General features: G+C 37.7%; 1 protein-coding gene across 13 annotated transcripts in view; it reads right to left on the reverse strand.

Annotated features, from left to right (window-relative positions):
• The window catches only part of ZMYND11 (zinc finger MYND-type containing 11), a 104,457-nt gene that overhangs the window by 46,540 nt on the left and 31,026 nt on the right, over positions 1–26,891 (reverse strand). For all 13 annotated transcript variants that reach the window (XM_056483527.1, XM_056483529.1, XM_056483516.1 and 10 more), the window contains one exon: positions 14,030–14,164. In XM_056483527.1, the coding sequence (XP_056339502.1) occupies positions 14,030–14,145 (116 nt within the window). In that variant the 5' untranslated portion in view covers positions 14,146–14,164. The remainder of the gene's footprint in view (positions 1–14,029; positions 14,165–26,891) is intronic.

The following is a 26,891-nucleotide window of genomic DNA, read 5'->3' on the forward strand; positions in this document are numbered from 1 at the left end:
ACCAATAAGCCTTAAACCAACTCTAATCAGCTAAGAGGTTTAATCTGCCTGTTTCCACTGTGGCAGGTTGTGCACTAGTGAAAAGGAGCACAGGGCTCAGAATCACCCATTTCTCAAATCCAATCTTACAACCAGAGAGAAAGTACTGTTACTAACTAAACAATCTCCCCATCTTCTCCAGCTGTAAATCAGGAGTAGCAAATTTCCAGTGGCTTTTTGAAGAGTACTTTAGTCAACGTTCAGACTATGCCACTGGGGAGCCACAAGGTCTGTTTTCTATTTTTAAAATAAAATGCAATCAGCTTTCATAGGATAGAACACACATGTAAAGAAAATAGTTTTACTTCAAAGAGTAGAACTTATATTGGAAAAGTGTACCCTCCCCCAAATTTTTATTTTATTTAAACCTGTGAAGTGTACAGGACTAGATATTCACAAAGACTAGAAACCAACACTGTAGGATTTGGATGAAAATTTCTTTCTTTTCAGCCAGAAGTACAGCAGGTAAGCAAAGATGTGACTAAGGCACAGGACTCAAATCAGAAAATATAGTTGAAGTTCTTTAATAATGAAATGTGAAAAACTGTCACGATGTGAAAAATGCTGTGTGAAAAACACAGAGTAAGTTAAAATCCAGCTCAGAGACAGAAAGTATGATGTTTGGAGCCCCAGCTACTATGTCAGCCTCATTACTAGATCAGGGAAAAACAATATTGAAATGCCTTTGTGCAGAAGTGACACCACTAATCCACGGAGTGCAAGTCTTTTCCTGGCACTGCATGCACTGAAGCATCTGGCACCAAGAAGTTAAAAAACAAGTATGGGAGATAAAGCAATCCCTGAATGCTGTTTTCAACAAAAGCTGAGTAGCCTTACCTTGGAGACAGGGAGTTGAAGGAATACTGGTTTGTTACACTCTTGCCCAGTCCTCCATATCAACAGATTTGTGAGTGCAGTATAACCCAGCCACAAGAAGTAAAAGCAAATACACTCAAATGAGTGAGAGTAAGGCACAGAGACAAAGTAAAATCCTCTAAATCAGCAAACCAGCCCTAATCAGATAGGGGTCTGAAGAAACCATTTCAAAATACAATTTAACTGTGCTAATCCCTACTGTATAAAATGAGGGTCTGTCTGATGAAAAGTGGAGGTTAGACCTGATAATCTGCATGTTAAATTCAAAATCTCACCAAATGAGGCTGCTTGTCTGCAGAATACAGAAGCAACTAAACTGCTGCTGAAAATTAGAGTGTTTATAGGTCAGTATTTTCTCCATTTACGAACTGGCAGTGCAGACCTCCTTGACATTAGCACAGAAGAATCTAGCAAATCTAGCAAAATTACAGTTTTTTGTAATCAACTTCTAAGGGCCTAGTAATGCATGTTTTCAATTATTGCAAGACCACTTTGAAAGCAAAGGATAAGGATCTTTAGCATAGAGTTTGTACATTACCACTCTTAAACAAACCTTACTGCCATACCATCAAATGTATATTTAAATGTGGTGACCTTCAGAAACAAGATACTACCCACAGAATCAGGTAGATACACATGAGCATATACCTAATATATGTGTGCATCTGTCTGATGGCAAAAGCAAACCTTTAGAGGAGACTCACAGAGGATAATCATTAATAGATTTCTGTCTGCCCAATATATGGACATTCCAGGAACACCAAGGTCTGTCAGCATATCACCAATTCACTCTTAAATCTTCAAAAAACTTTTCTCAGTTAGCCAGTGTCAATAATGTCTTTCTATAAAAACCTACATCTAATATACATGCTTCATAACACACCTTAAAACTAAAGAAGGAAGTTTGGTTTGATCTTAGGGGTGTGTAGGAAGCAGACTCTAAAGCTGGGATCACCATGGGAGCAAAACACACACAGAGGTAGCCAGCACTTGCAGGGGATCAGATGATGAACTTTTCACCTACAGCTGTCACACAGCTCACAACTTCTGCAAGACACAGCACGAAGATAAACCCTGTCCCAGAGAGTCAAATCTACATGGATTCAAAATAGAGAATGGAAAAACAACTAACTCTACTCCCAAAGAGTCCTCTTGAAGGCATCTGTGGTCTACTGAGAGGCAGAAAATGGTTCAGATGGGCACTGCTGCACTGTGGCTCAAATAAGAAAGTTGAGCAGAGGTAGGAAGGAAGGAAGGAAGGAAGGAAGGAAGGAAGGAAGGAAGGAAGGAAGGAAGGAAGGAAGGAAGGAAGGAAGGAAGGAAGGAAGGAAGGGAGGGAATTTAAGGTAGGAAGCTGACATGGGTATTTTGAATAAATCTCAGTTTTTCTGAACTCATAAGGAATTGCATTTTCAATCACTTGAACTCAATCAAAAGAAAATAATTGAAAAAATGTTACAGCAAGCATATCTGTACAAGGCTGAAATAAAATACATATCTCAAATAGCTGCAGAAATACAACAGTGTGGCAAGTGTAGGTAGATGTTAATTTTCACGGCAAACTCTGTAATCTTGGTCTGATCATTTATCTCTCTCTGTGCCGGATGCCTCCAGCCTCCCCAGTGCAAAGGGAAGGGAACAGCCTGCTGCTGCCAGCAGACTATCTGCTGAGCAACTCATCCAGGGATGAGCTGAGAACTGATAAATTTGAGGTCTGATAAACTGAGATCTGATAAAATGGAGATCTGAGAAAATACAGCAGATCCCATTAAACTCAACTGAAAGTCTGACATTAATTTAAAATGTTACCTACAGGTACATAAAAATGTCCTAGATTCAGGGACAGACCTTAAGGAATAATACATAAAATAGAAGGAAAGCAGCCAAAAATCTGTTCTGAGTTTTATATTGTCTTCCTACCTCTAGTGAGAAATGATGCCTTTTGCCTCAGTTTCAGGGCATGACAGCTATTTTATAGATGGCCCACACATTTCTTTTAAGAGTTTTTTAAAAATAATTTGCAAAGAATAGTACAGTTGGTCATACCAACATACAAGAAAAAGTTAAAGAGATGGCTGTGATTAATTCATTTTTTTTTTTAAGTAATGCAGCTCCATGATATAAGAATTTGAAATACACAGGCTCAAATCTGAGGAATACATCAGCTCTCCTTGTGGAAAGCCAGATGAAGACCTGTGCTCACAGCTGTATCTCAAGGTCTCAGCTCTGAAGCTCAGGTTGCTTCCACCGTGTAGCACCCTGGTACCAATCAACTCCCACAAAACACAGACTAAATATTATGGGTATTTGACACAGATATTCCCTGCTTGCCAGGAACTGAGAGCTGGTCTGAGAGCTGAAGACAGCACAGACACACAGAGAAACTGGAACTGGCAACAGAGGGATGCAGCAGCTCACTTTTGTGAGGATACTTTTTGATGTGCTTACACTTTCTGAAGTTTCAATTACGGATTATATTCACTAAGATAAACACAACCAAGGCACAATGTTCTTCCTGTGTATTTATGCTCCACGATGAGATGCAGTTGTATCAACAGACTGCATTTGATTTCCACTGCAATCCACATACCAACAGCACGTGCACAGACCATGCAGGCTGACAGTGCTGCTGCCTCTGCAATAAAATACTCCTTACATGATCTACATTTTATGCAGTCCAAAATTCCAACAATTACAGAGAAAACATGCATTTACTTTTCCTTCTGACATGAGTATCTGCAACATTAATTTTGAAGGCACGTATACTATCCAAGCAAGAAATGTTTTTAAAATTTGTTTCATCTCTCCTTTGTAGTCTGGAATGTCAGAATTTGCATGAATATGGAAACTAAATTTGTGCAGTGTTTTTATGAAACAAAAAGAATGCATAAACTTTATAGTGCAACAGTGAAATCCAGCAGTTCAGCTAAATTCAGATTTGCCTGATGTTTGTGCTGCTGCTGCTAAAAGAAGCTTAGGAGTGATCTTGTTTGTGCATGCTTTAGATATCCCAGACACCATGCATGCACTATAACGATAATCACGTGGGTCATTTCTGTAAAAGCACAGCAATGTTAACCTAGGTAATTCCCTGCTTCACTAATTTAAACTCCCACTCATACAACTTCACTCTACACTTTAGATTGTGTAACCCACCAGCATGACCATGAAAAGCAAGTAATTTAGGCACCAAGCCCTTCAACCCGTATCCAGAAACATCTCCCCACCACCTTCTTATGGAGGAACTTAGCTAATAAAGGGCTCTACACCCATTTTTCCAACTGAAAGCTCACTGCTGGTAATGCACACATGTGCCCTGGTCACACTGGCAAACCAGCACCAATCCTTCAGTGCCTGCATGCACAGGTACAAATGCCTGTGTATCTGCAGGGCCACTGTCCCACCCAGCTCTTCCTTTGGATGTACCGAGAGACAAACAAGCCTCACAGGACTCAGAATGTAACATCCTAGCTGATACCTTGCAAATGAAGTCAGCTTGTATCAAACATCTCGATTCAAAACATGTTAAAAAAATGAAGAGTTGAATGCTTTCATGATTCAGTTTCTTAGAGCTTTCTATCTAATTTAATTTCCCTTCTTATCTGGGTCAAAACATTTCTGGTTTTGGGGTTGGTTTTTTGTGTGTGCATTTTTTTTTTTTTTTTTTGTTAGATTACTTTTAGTCTAGCTGAGTTTCAGAATCATCACTCTGCCACAATTATTCACCTTATTACCAACCAGGGAACAGCACAAAGGCTGGAAAAGCCATCAGGGTAGGGCTGCTGCTCTTGGTGATGATATTGTTTATATGAATGGGAATATGAAACCACAGCCTAAAATAGATGGTATGAGTAGTGCTTTGGAGATCATTCTCTCTCCACTGATTACAGAGAAAGCCTTGATGAGCACTTCAGGTCAGATAACAAGCTGTTAAATGGCCATGTCCCACTCATTTTTATCTCTTACTTCTAATAGAAAGTCACATTTATTTACAGGAAAGAAACCAAACATAAGCTGGAAGTTCCACTTTCAAATATTATGAAGACGTTATGATTTGAGCAAAAAACATAATTGTTGTGACATAAAAATTGGTTTGCTTTAAATAATTAGAAATAAAGTCAGCCTTTTTCTGTATTTTTCTGTGTAAGGTTACACAATTTCAAGATGAATATTAATAGATGAATGGAGTACATGAAAATGGGGACAGTGATTTTTAAATCAGTTCCAACCCTTTCCTTCTCAGTATTTCTACTGGAGCTCATAGTTTGCATATATTGTATTAAACATTGAATATTACAGCTTTTATAGTAACACTCAATAAATGAGTATGCACTTACTAACAAACATCAAACAAGGAGTATGGCTGTAGCTAATAACAATGGGTTTGTGCTGTTAGTGTGAATCATTTTATTTACCATACTCATGTTCCACCCAGAGATTACTTCACCTACTGAATCAATGAAGAACATTGACCTCTGAGACAGAAAAATGCCACACTAGCAATACCATGTAAGAGCTTTCCTAAGAGAAGAATTACTAGATAAGGAAAATTGATCAAGCAAAATTCATCAGAACATCTGAGCACCTATTTATTTTTTGAAGAATGAACTGTAGGAACAAGATGTGCCTGCAGTAATATCTCTGATCAAAGCAAATACACAAAAAACTCCACCTCAAGCTCTAGTCCTCAACAAAATAGCCATTTATGCTAAACCCTTACAGGTATAATGGTTGCACAGCCAACTACAGCATCTTTTCCCTTCCCTGTATTCTGAATAAAGTAGGAAAAACGGCAGTGAGGCTGGAGCAACCTGTCAGTCCCCTGGTGAAGAGTTTTCCACACCAGGCACTGAATCAGTCTTTGACTGCCAAAGCAGACCCAGCAATTCAGGAAGCAACAGGGGACAATGTCTCAGTACCAAGTTGAAGGAAAATCATCCCTAAGAAATTACAAATAACACTGTTTAATACATGTGCACTTCTTTTTATGTATTCCTTTAACCAGTTTAATTAATGTGATTAAATAGAATTGTTACACAAATTGAAGAAATAAGCTGTATCAATAAAGGAGTTCAATGGGAAAAAGAGTAATTATTAATATACATTATAAACTCAAGATAATACTTCAACCAAATCTACTAATTTAGCAGTTTTAATTCCACTACTACTCAGAGCAAATGCAAATAGGTTCTTTATAGCCTTTTACAAGAAAAGTTTACATTTTTTCCTGAAATCCTTGTTCCCATTCTTTTTAGTCAATTATGTCTAAAGGCAGCATTTAAAATTGACCATTAATACAATTAATATTAAAACTAAATTATATCCAAACAAAAAAAAAATTAAAAAATCTCAAACAAAATTGAGATTAAGCACCTTATAAATAGATAGGTAAAAGCTGTATGGTGAATGTATCTATCTACAGGGAACACAGGTAAAATTTAATTAATATTTGCCACTATGAACACCCCTTGCAATTAAATCACAATCTTTCATTCCTTCTTAAGACTTCTATAAAAAGAGTCTAGCTCAGTTTCTCACTTTTCTTTCAACTTTTTTTAACCTGGGTATTAAAAATTGTTATTATCTTGGTGAGTATTACCTCATTGGTCAGTCTCAGTAAAAATTTACAAGCAAAACTGTGTGTCAGTTATGATGCAATAGCAGGTGAGAAGCCCTGTACATTCCTGCACATATGCAGATCTCAGTGAGCTTTTGAACACAAATTTTTGTTTTTTATAAAACAAATTTAATGTGAATCTATTATTTAACCCTACTGTAAAGCCATCAGTATAAAAAATTACTGTGTCAAACAAGTCAAGCATTTTGGTGTCCAGCACAGTTCTCTGCAATGTATTTCTATGCTTGTAACTGCATCTATAATACAATTTTTATGTATGACTAAAGTAGTACTTGTACTAAAAATTGGTCAAAAAATTGCTGAAAAAGCAGAGAAGTTTTGTTTTCTGCAGTATGATCTCTGACTAAGGATTTACAAGACCTAAAATTCCAAACTCCGTTCATTCTCTTGATTTAACATAAAAATAGTGTTTTGAAAGCAGAAAAACTCCACACTGGTTTGGAGCTTAAAGAAGTAGCTGAAGTTTATCATGAGAAAGAGAGGGAATGTAAAAGAAATTGCAAAGGAGATTGACATAGTGGATTCAGACAGAAAAAAGTGCCTTGTCTTTCCCTGTGACAGAAAACACATGAGGAGGTATTGAAAACAAAGTTTTCTACCCTGTCACCAGCCAGTGATGTATTCTGTAATGCATGTTATCTATAATTCTGCCAATCCAATACAAACTGAAGTCAGTTTTCTCACAGGTGGACACTGAATAGACAGGCTGCCTCTGGAAGCAGCTATGTGGACTGCTGAGGAAGTATCATGCTTTTTATTGTTGGACCTTGTACTCCACACTTCTGCTTACCCCTGCATAATTAGGAATTGCTATTACACTGCACAACACAATAAAAAATATTCAGTGCACCAGCCAGGGTTTCAATAACACTGCTTGCTTTAAATTGTCACATTTAAAACATACATGAAAATGATGTACAGATATGGAAAAGGAGTCAGTAACTCTGGTGAGAAGTGAACTCCAGTGATCACTGCATTCTCCTGCATAACAGGAGGATGTTCTACTTCAAACAGTTGCTTTCAGATAACCCTGCTCTTCAGCAACAAAAAGACAGATATTTTAGGGAAATGGCTTGACAAAGGTTGAGAAACCAATAAAGCAAAAAAATCCCATTTCTAAGCTTGTATTTCAACCAAAGAAATATTAGGTGGTACAATACTTCTGTTCATACAAAGTTTAACAACAGGATTACCTAGTTATAAATCCAGAGTCATCTGCTTCCTAATCTTTCCTATGGCATACAATTTTTGTTTATGCATCACTATTTAATTGCAACATGCAGAATACTAGGAAAACTTAAATTTTCATCAAGAGTACTATGAATAGTAACAGATATTTTTTGTATTAAGGATCTAAGTTTCAAATAACCAATTCTGTAAGAATCTTGTTCTTCCATTTTTTTTTTGCCATTTGATCACATATTCTTATTTCTATACTTGTCTGATTATTCCCTATCCATTCAAATTACTCATGTTCTTATTTATACGCTGTTGTATTTATTCTGTACCTGAGAATAAATTGATAATTCTCAACTTTACTTTAATCACTGCTTCTATAAATTGTTTTCTGTTAAAGTAGACAACCTAGAAAGGGAACAGCAAATGAACTAAGGCAACAAAAACAGATATATGAACATCCACTCTTCTCAGACACTGACTAGAGAAATTCCAAAGACTGATATTTGGAGAAGAAACCCCCCTCTTAGGTCCAAATGTCAAACTGAGAGGGTCACATACTTAATCTACAACTGTTACCAACTCCATCTCAACTGTGGGACCAGAAAATCTCATTATTTTACAGTAATCTTTCATAGTGAGTAATTCCTTTCTGGCATGCTATCCCATCAATGCTGATTAATGTCTGTCTGCACAGAGCTAACAGAGTCTACTCTTCACTGGCTTGGGATCTGCTCATTTCTGTTTGATGTTCTGACTTAGCTGCACCTACATTAAATTACTATATACAGGAATGAGTCCACAGAACAAATACAGGGAAAAAAGCAATGATCATTTAGGGACCTAGTACTGGACCATCCTATCTGAAAGCCAGTTAAAGAAGAAGAGTAAAGTCTTTGTATCTATTAATGAAAAACAATATTTTCTTGTATCGCCAATGGGGTAAAACAGCTTTCTGACTAATGAAATGGATGGTTTCAGTATCATTTTCTTTGAAAATAATATGAAGTGTCCAATTATAGTTAATTAACCCTAGTTAATGGTCTATCCATCAGCTTCATACCCCCAAAGCTGTGATACCTCTACCTTGTGTCCTACAGCCACTCTTGGTTTCATTCCCAAACTAACTTATTCTCAGGCTCCATTCTGGAGAAAGACAAGTTCTTCCTGCAGGGAAAAAGCAAAGTATGGCCCAGGGGTTGTTTTCTCGTGACAGAGAACCCAGATGTGAGCCATGCCAAGACTGGCTCCCCCTGCCCAGGGCACCCAGCCCTGTTGCAGCAGGCTGGGTGTCCTCAGATGCCTGCACACCGTGCCCAGCAGCCAACCATCGTGTCTCTGTCTCCAGGTTGCAAGAATAGCTTTGCTGTGGGCTGTGTTATTTTTGGCACTTAGAACTGAGGAACCACACACACATATAAAGCAAACAAAGAATATGTCAGGGCCAAAGAAACACTCTGTGAGCCAAAGGCAAGGAGGTGTAGCCCCAGCATAGCTGCTCCAGAGAGTGCCAGGGCACTCCCTGTCATGGTACATGAAGATGGCATAGACACAGCCTATATAAGGCACTGAGAGAGAAGCTAATCAATTTAATTCATCATGAAATGCAACAAAGAGAGAGAGAGAAAAAAAAATCATGAGGAAGGATGTGCAGAAGAAAAGGATTATGTTTTGGTTCTTTACATTAGTCTTCATGGAATAGTTTAGAAACTAGATAATTATCTGTTTACAATGGAAAAAATCTTGAAAGCTGCCAATAATAGTTCTAAAATATCAGATTTGCCAACTGGGTATATTAATAACATTAACTTAATAGCAATGAACCATGAACTAATAATAAAGATTATGAAATGTTCATATATTGCTACTGAGGAAACCAAATATTTTGTGAGAAAAGGGGCATATATTTAATTAATAGTTAATTAAATCTTAGGAAATCTTAGGATTCCAATTACCTGTAAGGGAATTATGGAGAAAACACTATAAAAGGAAGTGGAAGATTGGAATAGCCAAAAAAAAGAGAACTTTAAAAACATGTCTGTACAGAAATACTAACCAATCTGTTATGCAACTGAATGTCAATAATTTATCCTACTCATCTAAATATGCATGCCTTTTTCCCAGTGTATTTTAAGGCATTTCATTCCATAGAATCAATTCTTGAGGTTACCCCAAAACCAGAACAGATGGAAAATAATGAGGAAAAAACAGGAAGTCAAAGCATAGTTATAATTTTTAACACAATTTAGGGATGAACAATTTTTCAGTTGCACTCTTGACAGAGAACTCACAGGATATGGAAAGCTATTTCTCCACTAGTGCCTACAGCAAAACTAATACCAATAATGCTCATCTAAATAATCATAAATGCTCATCTAAATAATTGATACACTAGGGTCCAATGAATGTGAAGTCTAGACAGAAAAAAAGTCATATTTGTTGATAAATACCTCTTAGAAATGCAACTTTGTTACTAAGAAATGTGGTGATTACCTAGTTCTTGTAGTCAAATTTTAAACTATTGCAATTCATTGAGTTGAGATACTGTGTCACAATTTAAGCCAGAATATTTATTTTGTGTACCTTTACAGAAATGCTACCACTGCCTTGAAGTGAGCTCTATCATTAAATAAAAATGCACTGAATATACTGTAGCTTATGTACAAAGGTAGGAACTTAAACATGTATTTTAAAGTTCTCTTCCAAAGGTAGTTTGCATTCAAAGTACTAATTCCTTTCAATTCATGTCACTCTTGCTTCTTGTCAGTATTGGTTTTCAATCCCTCATTCAGTTTTCAAGTTACTGAAGAATGCTTCTCTCCAACCCATGGAAAGTGCATTTCCACCTATAATGTACTCTCTCAGGAAGGCAGTAAAACTGCAGAGTCCCTTTCATGTGATGATTTGTTGAGGGGTATTTTTTATGAGACATTGAGTCTGCACAGTGTGGTCTCTTCCCTTCCAATGCCTTAAGTACTTATATAAGACTCCAATTAACTCTGTCATATTCTTGCCATTTTTACAACCTGGTTTAATTCTTTACAAAACAGACACCTTTCTTGTGTTTCTTATTAATTCTCTGCATGCAATGACTTTTCTAAAATAACTGCTAGAAGTTCAAAAAGCTTACTAATTAATTTCTTAAAGGTTCTAACTTGCATATTCAAATTTTCCAAGTGACTCTTCCCTTGATGTAAGACAGTTTTCAATCACTTCTAATCACGTATTTTTCTGTTCTTGCCTTTCCCCCTCATCAATTTAAAAAGCAAAGCATACTTGATCTCGTCTACTTTTAATTAAAGGGCCTCTTTCCTTATAGGTTTTTCCTGATAATATCAGAAGTGCTTTCTAGTGCTCCAGGCTCCTCCTACACTATCCTCCTACTCTAATGTTCTCTACAGAAAATGTGTGCCTAGTTCTGTAGATTTTTCTTGTCTACTCTCCATTGACAGTACTTTCTTGAAGTCTTCCTTCATCCAAGTAATCTTCTATCAATTATACTTAAAGTGCACAGGTAACAATTTGCATACTTGCATGTATTATATAAATTTGTCTGGTTAGCATATTGAGTTGGAACAGTTCATTATCTACAAACAATGAATCCTCTTTTTATATTATGAACATTTCCTCCCCGATCATCAAAAGTAAATGTTCCTTGAGATGTACAGTGTCTTCTACTCAGCACCAGAAAACTAAGAAAAGTAGGAATTAAACTAAATAAACAAGAATATATGAAGAAGAGGGAGACAACCATGCTGAATGCACATTAGGAGAAAAGCCAACAGATTTGCTTAAAAGTAAGAAACCATCTAATGAAGAAAGCAACAGTTCTTCATAGCAATTTGCTATAAAGGTGTTTAGATTAACAGGTCACAAAATACACAGAACTTGTCTCTAGCAGCAAATGAATTCTTAAATCAGAAGAAAAGAAAATCCATTCAAAAACCAAATAATGAATCACCTTTTTAACATGTGAAGTTATCTGAAAGTACCCATTTGTCATCCACTATATTACACACAGGAAGACTGTTACTTACCTTAAACATGGATTTATAAAAAAAATATTCTCTTACTGTTTTTATGTATTCTTACTCAGGAATATGAGTAATGCTTCCATAATGTCACTGTAGTTATTACTTTCTGTCAGTCCCAAGAGATATTGACACTTCTGAAAAATGTTGCTAGTACAAATATTAAAACCTTCCATTTAGCTCCAGCTATGTACACATGCTCATAATTTTCAATTTTGACCACTGGTTCTGAAAATTCTTAATATTCATATGTTTGCCTACATGTCCAGACACTGATTGATCTTTTAAGGAATTGCAGTTGACCTGACCAAATGATTTTGAGCCTGGAAGAATATATTACCTACGCAGTTTTCATCAGAAGAGATATTCTGATGCCATGGTAATTTGGGAACTTTATTTTGAATATTATGTATTATGCATAATCATTTACTATGTCATCTGTGTTTCCTCATCAACCACTAGCACCATACAGCAATTCAAAGGTCTTTATCATTTCCCTGTCAAAAGTTATCTCCTTAGGAATGTCACATAATAGAAACTAGATCAGTGTTCATCACTCTTGTCACTGATGTGCATGGGGAGAATTTACAATGCCCAAGCACTTTTTAGATTAGTCTTCACTGCTAACACCTTGTTCATCTTTCTCAAAGTACTAAGGCTTCTTACATTTCTGTTTAGTCACTTATTTTTCTTCTGACTGGAAATGAGTCATACAATCTGGATCTATACTTTTTTTACAAAATCAAACTACCCATCAGTTACCAAGAGCAGTACTTCTTTTTCTAGTATCTGATTATTTGTTTTCTCAACCTTGTTTGAAATGATTTCTCTGACCTAACTTTACCCAGCTAAATGTTATTCCCACTATCTTAAACTAGGCATCTCTCATAAGAGTGGGATGAATTCCCAGCTAGACATGCCTGTCTCCCTTTATTACATCTAAAAAGAGCACAAACAGCTAACAAACTCAGCTAATATGTAGCCTAGAGCAAGTAATTTGAAATGTTAAAATGGAAAGTGTATTGCATTAGTTTACCCACTTGTCTCCTTGGAGACATGATGAAAATATATATATGCTTTAATTCATTCTAAAACTCCACGGCGACCTCAGAAGTTAATTCCCTAAAATACAATCTCCTTCCAAACTCTCTTGGAATTCCCTATGTCTGGAAAGGTGCTTTTCAGTTTGATGGTCCATTTTTCTTCTTGTAGAAGCCAGGTACACATTAATTCATTTGGGACATTGTCTTTCTCTTTGCACTTCACTGTTCATTGTGTTTGGAGAACCTGAAGCATTGCACTTCTTCCACTCAAGAAGCCAGGTTTGCCTGTCACTTCCACCCCACAACTTCCAAACTCTGCCAGTGGACCCTTGTCAAGGGCCATGTGATAATGATTTCCACTCTGTTAGTCACCTGCACTGTTCATAACTCTCCCCATTAGTGGTCTCTGGTTTCATTATCAGTCACATTGGTTCTGGCAAATGAAGAGTTGCCAACTGGTTACTTTAGTTCTTTTAAATTATTCACATTGATTACTTTGACAAATGTGACGTACATATCAGCCTGGAAATGCAGACAAAGCAGAGAGGCACAAAGCCCTCTGTTTTTATTGCAGTGGCTGCTACAAGTAATATTGTAGACTTTTCTACACAGTGAAAGCTCCACAGAATAAAGAATATATATTTCTTTGTGTATCCAGCACCTAATACACTTTGATTAATATTTTAACAGTATTAATCAAAGGTGGAAATCATCTCATGTCTTCTTTAATAGCATCTTATGCACATCTTGGCAAATATGGCTTCTTATCTATTTGAGCAATCTAACATTTCAGATTTCTCTTTGCCTTCTGGAAAAGTCCTACACTAGCCTCTCACATTTTCCTAAAGAAATTGTTTATTTACAGATTTTATTGCCCTTTCCTACTTAACTGTTATATCTACTTACTGTATTTTGACCAAGCTATCAACTCCAAAATACTAAATTCAATAAAAGTACTAGAAATGTTACATATTTCCTAAAGATGCTCATGCAAAAACCAATACAGGGCAAGATCTCAATTCAAAGAATTATACTTCACTTTCAGATCTTTAGGTGCTCAGTTTGGTAAATTTGGTTTTTTATATATAATTAATTAATTAGTAGCATAGAATTGCATGTAGCTGTTTCACAGTCTCTCACAATGTTTACTATTTCTGTCTCCAAGGGCCTTTAACAGTATCAACCTTCCCCCTCACCAAGAGATTTTTTTGGAGCAGGTCACTTACTTTGTAATACGGTCAATGTTAGCAATTTGCTTCTGGTTCCGGATTATTTCTATAGCTGCCCAAAGATGCTGGATCGCCTTTGTATCTGCCTGTCGTCTCTTCGTGAGGCGTGCCATGACCTGTTTACCTGGTCAGCTGCAGCCAATAAATAAAAAAACAAAAACAAAAACAAAAACAAAAACAAAAACAAAAAAAACCACAAAGTTAACCAAGAATTACAAAATAAATTACATGAAATATTATTACAAGGAAAAATGCATTGTTGCATAGCTGTTCAATTTGTATACAATAACATGTTTTCAAATGCTTAAAGACCCGTAAAAATATGAAAAAAAAAAGTTTACAAGAACCCCTTTCACATCATGTAATCTAAACAGGAAAAAAAAGACAAGCAGTAAAATATATTCAATCAATAGCAAATTTAGTTAATATTCCAGTTCCTTATATTTGGTAAAAGTGCAAAACTACCCTAGCCTGAAGCTGCCACAGCCTCCTGCATTGCCTGAAACCCTTAAAAAGGGAAAGTGGTATTTGACTGCATCATACAGTGTAAGCGTGAATTCTGACACAGAGAAAAAGCTGGACCCACAGTTTAACATAAACCACAGTTCTTGGAGTATTACCTTCATGTTCCTATTATTTACAGCTATTTTTAAGAAATCCATTCTATGAGGAGAAACTAGAAGTATATTTTCATGGATGATAAGTATTAAAAAAATATATTTTGGAGCAGTTCCATTTTCTGTAACATGCTAAAACCCAACCAAAGTGCTTCTGATGGCATTTGCCCATCTAACCAACCCTGAACAGGAACATAATGAGCATCTGGCTTTGTTTACAAATTTTCCAAAAGCTGGAGGCAATGAGTACAGATAAGCCATAAATCGCCTACAGCTCCACTACAGGCACCGAATCCCTTTTTAAAAGCTTAACGATGCATTTTGATCACTAAATAACTTTCTTCCATTGCCACCACTTTCTCAATGAAAAAATGACTGATTTATGAGTGCTACCAAGGTCTATAATTTATTTTAGAGCTCTGTCCTCGGAATGAACCCTGTGGTATGCATGCGGATATTTGTAGCTAGCAGAATATTAACTTCAGTAACCCAAAATAATATAAAAAATGCAAAAACATTTCACCATCTGTGCAATGTTAAAGATGGGAATTTAAGTACTAAAAGTGTCCCTGCTCTCAAATTCAGAAAAATGAAACGGATTTGAGTATTCCATCAGTTGCAGCAATGTAATTTTCAAGTCTATGGGACCTACAGGTACTTATCAAAGAGGGCTCTCAGGTTTTAGATCTGATATAAGCTCAGCAACATGCACTAACTTTACAGGTGCAATGAAACGAATGGCAACATTCCATTATTAAGGATAAGAAATTATTTTAACAGCATTATACTTTATGTTATGTAGCCCACTTAAAGAAAAAAAAAAAATAAGGAAAAGAAAAGGTGATGTGAAGTGGTATGTACATGTCCAGGTCTGTGAGGCATTCCTGGCTGCAGGAGATATCAGGGAAGGGCAGAACAGAGCAGCACATGAGAAGATATGGTGAGGTCACACATCGATCCCACATTTCAGCTTTAGAAATCTTCTCCCTCTGGGGTTTAGAGCAAGGGCAACTAGAGGGATCCCCCAGAAAAAAAAGGCCAAGAATAGAGTTTTGAAGGAAAGATAAGAGCGAATGTGACAGACACACTAAGAGTGACAGCAGTAGATAGCATCGCCTGACAATGATTCAGAGAAAGAAAGTCTCTGTTTGGAACAGCAGGAAAAGACACTGCATCCCTGTGAGCTCCTCTGCATTCATTTCACAGAACACGAGGCCATTGCAAGTTAAAAAAATCCTGATAATTTGTAAGAGAAACGTGTAATTATTTGTAGAATTTAATTTTTAAGAGAAATAAAGCATAAAAAAGTTTAGATCTTGATGCAAAAAGTGACAATCTTTACAGAGCTATTCTTTTAGTATAAATTTTTTTCCTAACACAGGAAAGATCATTCCTCTTATTCCAGCTCTCTACAAACTCTCTGCTACAAAAGCTGTCAGACAGCACAGCAAGCTGGACACTGGCTCTCTTGCACAGCATCACATCCCCATGCGAGGAGCATGCGCTCGTCCTTCTTGACCCTGATAGCAGTGTGAAACACAGACCAGTTCTCAGTTTATTTAGTAATCCCAACTCCTTTAAAAATAGCCACTGTTTCTGGCAGCCCAGCATATGGCTGCTGAGTGAGTGTCACACCCAGCACAGGGGACGCAGGGTTTTCTCTCACACCCTGTGATGCCTGTGCCCAAGGGCTCTGGCACAGCACAGGGCTCTGGGGAAGCCACCTGGGGATGCCACCTGGGGAAGCCACCTGCCACTCTGCATGGCCCCAGAGCCCTGCCCTGCAGCCAGAGGGAAGGCTGGCCTTTGGGGACAGGGAATTCCTGCTTCTCCAGGCAGGGGAAGAAGTCCATGCTGGAGGCAGGGAGAGGGAGAGTGAAGGAGCTCTGTAACCACGAGTTCCTGAAGCCCTGTGGCTGCAGAGTGACCATGGGATCACTGATCCCTTTGGAATTTGCTTTCAGAACAAACTCTCCAACCAGCCCCTCGCCCCATCCTTATCGTGCTGTGTTATGGCTAACTCAGCCCTCAGGACAGGTGTGCACCTCCCATCCCTGGATGCTGCAGGGCCAGAAGTCACCCCCCAAAACACAGCCCATGTGGGTGGCCCCCCAAAACAGCTCCCACTGCTGCACACACAGGCACGGCCATGGCTCTTCCCCTCTGTTTGTCTGGAATTAACAGCAATAGGGACACACACGGGACACAGCAATCAAACCTGTTCTGTTTCCTTTTTTGTTTTTTCTTCAAGATACAATAATTTTAGCAGGTGTTCTGCCTAAAAAGAATATACATTTCACTTTCATAACTTTGGTTTCCTATTTAAGGGCACTTTCATTAAACTCAAGAGTTGACACTCTAGTACTGAAATAGCAGTTCTTACACACCATACTGCCAAAAATACAAAAAAAGGTTTTTTTTTTTCCAAAAGCCCAGAATACTTTAGTGTTATTTTAATCTTTTAATTGTATGGTGTAAAAAAAATATAGTCTTTTTACATTACAGAAAAAGGTTAAAAGATTGTGGCATATTTCTTGCTGTTCATTGCAGTCACTCTTCCTCTATGGTAAAACTAGCCACAACAGTCTACTGTCTGCACTCCTGCAAAAATACAAAGAGTTTTCTACATTACTAAAGTATTTTAAAGGGAACTTGTATCCAACTGCTAATAGTTCATACAAGGCCTTCAAGTGCTACTTCCAAGCAACAGAAAGTCCTCCCAATGTCTCCACAGGAACAACTTATTCAGGCAAATAGTAGTTTACATTTTAGTAGGAGATATGTTAGTGTCTTAAATCTGTATTTATCACTTCTGATTATGTGTAGGTTCACACACACACACACAGAAGAGAACAAGAATAAACATGCAGTGTGTGTGGGTATATGTAAAAATCTGTGGCTCAGAGGTTAAGTATCGAAAGAGGCTGATTCACCCATGCAGTCTTCTAAAGAAGTCTGAAGTCCAGAGACTCTTTAAAACCACAATACTGGATTGTACATTTACAGATAAACGCTTGAAAATGTTACTCATCCTCCTCTTTTGTTATAGCATTTATTCAAAAATCCTGGTACAAAGAACTAAATGCTGAAATAAACATTCATTTCCTTTGTATGATTTGCTGAGCACTATGCTCATTTAGCTATGGTACCCCTGTCCATACAAAATTATTTGCTACATGCCACTTCTGTCATGTTTTGTTAGAAAGTTTCTGGTAAGATACAGCTTCTGAGAGAAAGAAGATGACTGAAAATCCAGGAATTTATATCAGCAGGATCTGTCTTAGGTTTTGTAGGCATCCAGGAGACTTGCAGAGTCTAAGGAATATCCTAACAGGTAAAGTTTTGTGTGGCTGATGCACCAGCTTGTACACTTCTATCACACCCTCACTCACACTGGGCCCAAAGCAAAATATCTATGTTCTCAATTTTCAACTCTCTAACTTTTCCTCATGCACACTGAGTATGGTTTTACTGTACTTTGTATTTTGAATCCCTCTTTAATGTCCTAACCACATTTTGAAAAGTACACCACTTTACTGTGTGCAGCTTTCCTCAAGAGCCAAATGCTACCCACACTTCTCACAGGCAGGCTCAACAACCTGTGCTTTATCTTGTGAATACACAAGATAACACACACAGAGCCCGCCTTATCTTCGCCAGCCCCAGCGCAGCAGCAGCGGCACGGCAGAGGCAAGGCAGACCCTGCCAAACAACAAGGCTACCAGTCATGAGCACACACTTGGCTGACCCAAACGCTGCACAGCTGTCTGCTGCAACAGTGGTGGATATGGAAATCTGAACTGCAAGTCAAAATAAACAAAAATCACCTTGCAGCACGTCAAGGAATTTAGCCCAAGGAACCTCCTGACCTGCTGCTTGCATCCAATTTAGCAGATACTATCAAGTACTAAGTTTAGCTAGAAACTCTCCCTTACACCCAGCAAAAACTCAAAGGTAGTCAAATCTTGTCACGTGTTAGCTGGTAAACACCATCATCCAAGCAAAATATGATGCTTCTGAAAACTTAACTAATAATTTGGACTTTGCACTGAAGCAGACGGCGTTGCAGTTGGGTGCTGCTGCTCTGCTGGGAGCTGCTAATTAAGAGCTGACAACTAGTGGCTTGTTTAATCTTGGGTTTGTATCTCACTGTAAGTGAGGCTACCTGTGGTGCTCAGCCCTTCCAGTGCAAAGTCAAACAGGTTAAACTCCATCCCTGCTATCAGCCACCATTTGGCTGGGACTCTGTGTGCACTTAATTGCAATGGAAAGAAGGTTTAAGGAGTTGATCCCTGCCACTGCTCAGCTACCGGTTGCTGCCTTTTGGCCTCACAGCCCAGGGACTTGCTATTGTTTCTTCCACAATACACAGTGAAACATTTTAGGCTCAACAGCAGGAAGAAGCTAGGCTCAGTTCTGGGTTTTGTGGCTTTCATGCTGAGTTTGGGTGGTTTGGGAACTTAAACACAGTCTCAAATTCATATTTGTAAGTACTGTATAATATGGGGTCCAGTGTTTCTCAGAGTGTAACTTTTTATAGTAGGCATAAAACTGTATATATCTGCAGTACAAAAAATTCCAAATACCTAGCTTTGTTCTGGCACTAAATAGGAGTCTACCATTAAAATCCAGATTTGCAAATTGATGAAGAGTTTGGCTCCCTGGACTTTATACAGATCTTCATTGTATTGGGAACTTCTGCAGGCTTAAAATTTAGTTTACAATTTAAACTGCTGTCAAATCATATCTTTCATCACCGGTGTAGTGGGAGTGCGAACTCTTAGTCTTCCCCTCCTACAACAATTGTGATTAAAAGTGGCAATTATTCTATTTTTACCTAGGAAAGGTACAGGTGAAAATGTCTTGACAGAGCAGCAGCACAGGTCATGCATGGGGCAAAAACAAGAGGTTTAATTTCATATCTGCCTTCCATAGCTGGTGATCTAAAAATGTGGGGAGAAGCTGCTAGGGTGAGGACAAAGCTTTTGGTAGGAGAAATTCCGTATTTTTCTGACCTTTTATTTGTCTTCATGAGGGGGCAAGATTATAGGCATATAACCAAGGATTTGCTGGGCACCTGGTAGCAGGTGCTCTTTTGTAAGACTGAAGGTTTTCAGAGATAAAGATTTTGCATACAAAGTAATTTTCAAATGTTGAAGAATGAGCAAGTGGTTTGGTATATTAGATATTTATTCTGGACTTAATCCCAATACACTAAAATCAACAAATGCCTTTCTGCTGACTTTCCAGGGTTTTGGAGTAAACTTTCAACTGCTGTCTGATTGCCACATCCTCACAATGAAAAACTTACAGATGTGTTGAATAATGTTAGTGAAACTGAAAGATGTAAAAGAAGGCTTGTGGCTGAAATTGACAATAATTCTTTGTCAATTAAACTAAACTCAGAAAATTAGACTATAAATTAATAAAAGTTACTGAATTCTGCAGTGTTTTTGTTTGTTTGTTGTTGGGTTTTGATTTTTGTTTTTGTTTTTGTTTTCTATTAGATTAATTCAGGCTGTAATGCTGTCATTTTGCAAGTTATTAAAATACAGATTTTTGGATGTTGAATGCATGTCATTCCTAATGAAAATCTTTTCATTTCACTGTTAGCTTAAGGTCTACACAAGAGGAAAGTTTATTAGCATAATTATCCTAAATACTTCCCATGTGCAAGTGCAATACCCCTGCTGAGCTGTGAGTTCCACCTTTTGCATTTCCCAACCACAAGGTTTGTAACCTTGATGTCATGCAACTTTTTGAGTGAGGTTTTGCATAGCCCCCTGAAGTGCAGTACAGACACAAAACAGGACTGCATGAATACAGAACTGTAATGTTTTGCTTCATTCTCTCTGCAGTTTAATTTTTTCCCAACTCCTGTACACAGAATACATGAAAGCTTTTGCTTTTACCTTGTGCCATTTCAGGATGGCAGTGAGCCACTGCAGAAATCAGAGCCAAGGACATTACAGAATTAAAGGCCCCATGAATACTTTTACTACACATATGTGCAAGGTCTATTTTAATCTCTGATACTGCATTTATTTCATTTGTATTGTATTCCATTCATAATGATTAAGTAAGTGTCCTTCACTGGGGCTAAGGCACACAGCACTTGAATGTTAAGCTCAGACATTTTGAATCACCAGTATACAAATGGTAGAACTCTTTCTTTTTCTTTTGGTGCCAAACTTGGACTTTCTTGTTTAATTAACTCACCATGTAAGAGAAAACTTGACACAAATGCTGAGGTGCCAACCCAAATGAGAATTTCTAAAAGTGTAAGTGCAAACAAAGTATAACAAAATCTGATACAAAGCATCAACACAATATGCTGAGAAAGACTGAATAATAGCCATATACTCCAAACAAAGGCTGTCAAACTGGTCTTGTTGGCTATCAAACAAATATATGTACAGGACTAAAATGCATTCTGTTGCCTCTCCAGCCAATCCCAGTCTGGAATTTCACTGACAACAGCAAATGCTATCCTACTATTTGAAAGAAACTTGCTTTGTTCCCATCTGACAGAAATTGGTGAATAAAACTTTATCTAGCAACACAAGTTTGGAAAAGAGAAGTGCACAGCTGCCAGAGAAAGTAATGCAGTTGAAAGGACTGAAAGCAAAGAGCCAAAGCTGTATCCAGCAATGTGGCTACATTAGCTTCTTTCAAATTACTTTTCTGGTAATGGTCATCATGTTTTACTCTCAGTATTGTGCCTAGGTAAGCTGAAGCTCATAATATATTTTTTGCTACAGATCTGTGTGAAGATAAGGTTCCACATTAATCTTCTAAAATAAGCAATCTTCTAAAATACCAACTTTTAATTGGTATTACAATGAGAGTTAGTTTTTATAGCAGTAAGAAAATTAGCAGTTTCATAGGAACTTCAAGAAATACACAAGTTTCTGTTTTACTGAGAAAATATTGTTTCAAAGCAGTTCTAGGGAGGTTTAGAGTGGACATTAAGAGACATTTCTTCAGCTGCAGGGTGGTCAAACACTGGAACAGGCTTCCTAGAGAGGTGGTTCATGCCCTAAGCCTCTAAGTGTTTAAGAGATATTGGCATTTTCCTTTAATAATATGATTTAACTTTTGGTCATTCCTGAAGTGGTCAGGCAGTTGAACTAAATGATTACTGTAGGACTCCAGCAACTGAAATATTATCTTCTTTTCTATTCTACTCCTATTTTATATGACCACTGAAAATGCATACACTGTTAATGCATTTATCAAAGTTCTGAACATAATTCCAGTTAAAAAACAAATTTAGTTTAGTTTGGTTAAGGCTTAATAATGAAATTAAGTTATGCTAAATAGTTTCCACAATGGAGCTTGCACTAGTGTAAGTTGCTTTAAAAACACAGTTCTTGCAAAATGATGCAAGTTTCTCATTAAGACAAACTTCAGCTTTTATAGTAACAAAGTCTCTTACTTTCAGGATGAGGCTGTACTAGACTAATATTAAATAGACTTTAACCTGCTCATCTGCAAAGACTACCCATCTTGGGGCAAAGAAAATTTCTATACAAAAGATGGTCCAACACAAGTAACTTCAACGTCACTAAATAATACATGGCTCATACAAGGTGTAAAAAGATCATCCTATATATTTCTTGTCCTCTATCATGAAAAATAATGAGTTCTCATCAGATTTGTTTGTTTGAGGAGTTATCAAAAATAATGCTTGCACCTAAGTTGCTGTCAGCAGCACTCTGGGCTCCCCTGTACAAATGCAGAGGCACATGGACACAAGCAAGCCACACACACCAGCCTTGATGAGAGAGGCTTCAACTAACATGTTTTACCTTCCATTTGCCAGACTAAGAGCATGAAGAGGGTCAGTTACAGAAGATTAAATGACACGTGGTGAAAGGATCATGTTCTGAACCCACACTGCACACTAACACAGGCTTTCTGTGGTTTAACTCCACCCACTACCAAATCCCGTATTTTCCAAAGCAGCCTGAAGCTAAACCACTGAAAGAAGCTCACGGAGAATCCATGGAAGGAGTTAACTCCTAATGAGCAGTCTAGGCTATTTCCCCATGTAGACAAGACCTTAGTAAATAGATGCTTCCTGCCCTCTCACTGGCTGTAGCAAGCAGAGATGATTAATGCAGCTGTGCATCATGACAGGCTCCAATGCTCACTTGGTCGTAAAACGGGAAAAATCATGGCCAGAGAAGGCTGATGGCGAGGGCTGGAATTTCGGTTTGGATGATAAATAGATGCCACTTTGATTCTGCAACTCCCTCTAATAAAAAGTGATAGGTGGAAGACATCTTAGAAAATGCTAAGAAATATAAATGAGAAGAGTAGCTCCTTCTCTGAAAGCAAGCTTTTGATCATCATCTTCCTTTCTGCTCTGAAAGCTAAGGAGCTTGGTTGTTTTGTAAGCCTCAACTGAACTGATGCAGTAAATTTCTCTGTCACTAAGTAAGGTATAATAAATAAGGTAAGATGACATAAATAAATACATGATTTCTCATGGTATATTAGCAGGTAATGTAATTCTGCATAAGGTCAGTTTCACACTAAACATTGAGAAAGAGAGATACATTTTCCAGGTCAAAGAATTATGAATGTATGGAAAAGTACTAAATCACAAAGAAGATAAATTCATTGCAGATTATGTAAGCTATATAACACAGAGTTGATGTTGACTTTTTCTCCCAATTTAATGTGAGATTCCAAATTGCTGGGATTTTTTTGCCTTCTCTAAACTACACACAACTGACACTATCTTCAAAGTACAAATTGTAATTCTGGCGGTAGCAACAGGACCTAAACCTTAGATGTTTGTAACAACTATTCCTCTACCAGCCTGCATTTTTATTGACTAAAGGCAGCTGAATCAATTTTTGTTGCTCCTTAACAAAAACAAAGTCTGCCTGAACTTGTTTCTTACAAAGCTCTTCTTTTTGGCCTCTCCCTCTCTATAAATAAAAGCACAGCTACAGAACTCCTAAAACTGCTCAGATATTGAATTATTTTAAAAGTGAGCATGTTATGCAGGCATGACCACTTTTCTCCAGCAATAAGGCCACAAGCAACATTAGCTCAGAGCAGACTTTCTCTGGTCAACAGTCACCTCCAGGAAATCTGATACTATATAAAGAAAACAAGCACAATTCTGAACCAACTAAGGTTTCCAAACTAAAGCTCCTTCAACGGCAATATACCTGGGCTTACCCTTGGACACTTTCAGAAATATACTCAGAGCATTAAAGCACATTTATCTGTAACACAGGTAAGATGAGCCTAAGAAAAACACTGCCAAAGCTTACAGGCTTCTACACCATTAATCAAAAGAAACTTTCAGGTAGGGAGAGGATCAAATTTTAAAATCTGAGCTTTAGATCCTGCTTCTGAAATTCAAGGTGAATATCAGAAATAATGGACCTGAAACTTTCATGTAACACTCTCCCAGCTGTGGGACAGTTCATCAAGAGAAAGAATAATGCATTGTGGAAATGGAAGTCTTTCCCCTAGTGCTCACCCTGCTTACCTTTCTCTTCTGTGTTTTTTAGAGAATGTATTTCCTAGGTTGGGCACAGACATCTGGCTTAAAAATACAATCTGAAGTATATTTGGAGCATATGTTCTCTCCTTCACAGGCAGTACCCAAACTCACTAATTACATGCATTCCTACATAGCTTTCCTCTCATCCTGCCCCAAACCAACTCCATCATCACTTCCTAGTGAAGCCTTAATCCCTATCCATATCTGAGATCCTTTTTTTTTTTTTTAATATCGCAAAAGCAGATAATTTATTAAGTTTGCACTTTCTTACTTCAGATTGCCCTCAGGTCTCCCCCCAAAACGTTCATGTCTGGACAAGGACAAAGCTTGCCTAGAGGACAATTTACAGACAAGTGAGAACAGCAGTTTTCGTGAAAACCAATGTACAGTGAAAAACAACTGCATTCATAACTAAACAAATCCTGAAGTGGAAAACAGCTGAGTATAATCACCATCCTTTTCTTTTTATCTTTGCTAGAAAAGTTAATAAATGGAAAAAATGAAGAAATTAAGTTTCAAAACCATAAACTTTATAAAGAGAAACCTTAAAAGTTTAAACATTACTCAAACAAACAAAGATCTTCCAAAGATCAGAGCAGATGATGGAAGTATGTTGCCAGTACTTCAGATAACACCAATTTCTCAGCAAACCTCATAATAGCTGATGTCAAAAAAACCTCATCTAACCATTTCAGGTTGGTATGTCCTTCCTATACGCTCTTTAAAAGACGCAGGGGTGGAATATACCACTTAACTTTATAACCAGCTCTTGGTGTGGCTCATTGGGTGGCACAGCTTGGGAAATGGGTTTTTCTGGCACAGAAATTTTCCCAACACTGTAATCTAGGACTGCACTCTCAAATTTCTTGAGCTGTTTCAAAGACCTTGGTCAAAGTTCTAGTGTGATCTCTTTTTATATTTTTTCTATTACATACAGCTTTCAGATGCTTCTAACTCCTATTTCTCATCTTCTCTTACCTGAAGCCAATTTACAGGTCTTTATTTTTTAATGCAGAGAATTCTTCTCAAGGTTTCTTGAGGACCAGCTGCAGGCGAATGGAATGATGCATTTTTTTCCTGAAAATCCATTTCACATCAGCCTGATTCTTGCATGTTATATCTGTTCTGTACCACTTCCTTGGTAAAATTAATACTTTGACTAGTGGCTTGCTATTATATTCATATGTATGTCTATGGCAAAGAGCCCTGTGCTGCTCTGGGACTCCAGCACTTTCCACATCCACAGAATGATGTTCTGTGTCTCCTCTGGTGGGTGCATCTGAAACCTATTTCTTCAAGCACTGATGATGGTGATGTCAATGACATAGAGCAGATTACAAAGACTCTTTGGGGAGGACATTACTTCCTGAACACTCAAGAGCTCTTCCTGTTCTATCATTATCTAGGGCTGAGGTTTATTAAAGGCAACAGGACCATACTGTTCTGTTCTCATCCATTTCTTTGGACACCCAAACATGGGATTAATAATTTTGTCAGCAAAACTAGGACTTCATTTTTCAGATTATTTCAGTTTTGACTACTGCCAAAATTTGGCTGGGGTTTTATTTTACTCCTTTAACCTGAATGCAGATGAATGATAGGGAGCTCTGACACCGAGACATAGCTCAACAGGGTGGGAGAAATTCCTAGATGTGCAGGACATAACTGAATTGTGTGCCATCCCTGTGGCTACCAACAGAAGTAAAAGCCCAGAAAAATTAACTAATCCTACAATCAGCTTCTCCTAAATTTTAGAAAATGTAATTCATTAAATACAGCCTCTTTTTGCAATTTCTGCAAAAATGTTTTCTGCGAAACACAAAGAAAATAAACTGCAAGAATATCATAACATTATGGTGTTATCACAAAGGCCAAACCTGTTGACTTGGAATTTGGATTCACAATACACTATTCTGCAGGAAATGAAATACTGGAATTCTGGCAATCTTTCCAATCAATATCTTATTTCACCATGTGGGGTTCTTTCAACCTAGGCAGAAGACCTGGAGCCCACTGTGCTGCTGGAGCACCTGCCTGGAATGACTCCAGTTGTGATGCCTGATGCTGAATGAGGCATTTAACTTTGGGCTACTTCACCAAGCACTAGAAACCACCTGAAACACAGTCTAACACTTCATCATCCTCTTAAGCTGCTCCCTGTCCTACAGGACTGAATGCAAAGTGGAAGCAGACGGGTCATTTGCTCCTGGCAGAGTTTTTGAAGCTGGATTACCAGATTGAGTGATTTCTCCTTAGGAAAGTGGTTATTTTCTCTCAGGGGTGTAACTTTTCTTGTCATGTAAGTCAAATCCATTAATGAAGAACACCAAGTCTAAATCTGGGAGGACTTGGTAAGAGTAGTGATTTCCTTACAGGCTAATACAGCTGCTTCTCTTTGGTACACTCATATGCTAAAATTCCTTCTAAAATGGTTTCTAGAGTGTGCTCAGCCCCCATTTCTCACTTGTTCATGCCTGTTTCCTAGAGATTTAATTTAATTTTTTGTTTTGCTCTTTTGAGTACATGACAAAAAGCAAGACTATGAGAGCTTCTTTTAAATTGAGGAGCAAGGTTTCTTTGTTTCAGTGAAAAAACTGAGGCCCCGGTGGGTGCCCACAAAGTGACCAATGCCTTATTCTACTCTATACCATGAAATCTAAGATGTTTTCCACTGTTTTCACCTTCATTAATAGAAACAGAATGTGTTCATCCA

This window comes from Oenanthe melanoleuca, chromosome 2, assembly GCF_029582105.1.
Source record: "Oenanthe melanoleuca isolate GR-GAL-2019-014 chromosome 2, OMel1.0, whole genome shotgun sequence".
NCBI classification, from domain to species: domain Eukaryota; kingdom Metazoa; phylum Chordata; class Aves; order Passeriformes; family Muscicapidae; genus Oenanthe; species Oenanthe melanoleuca.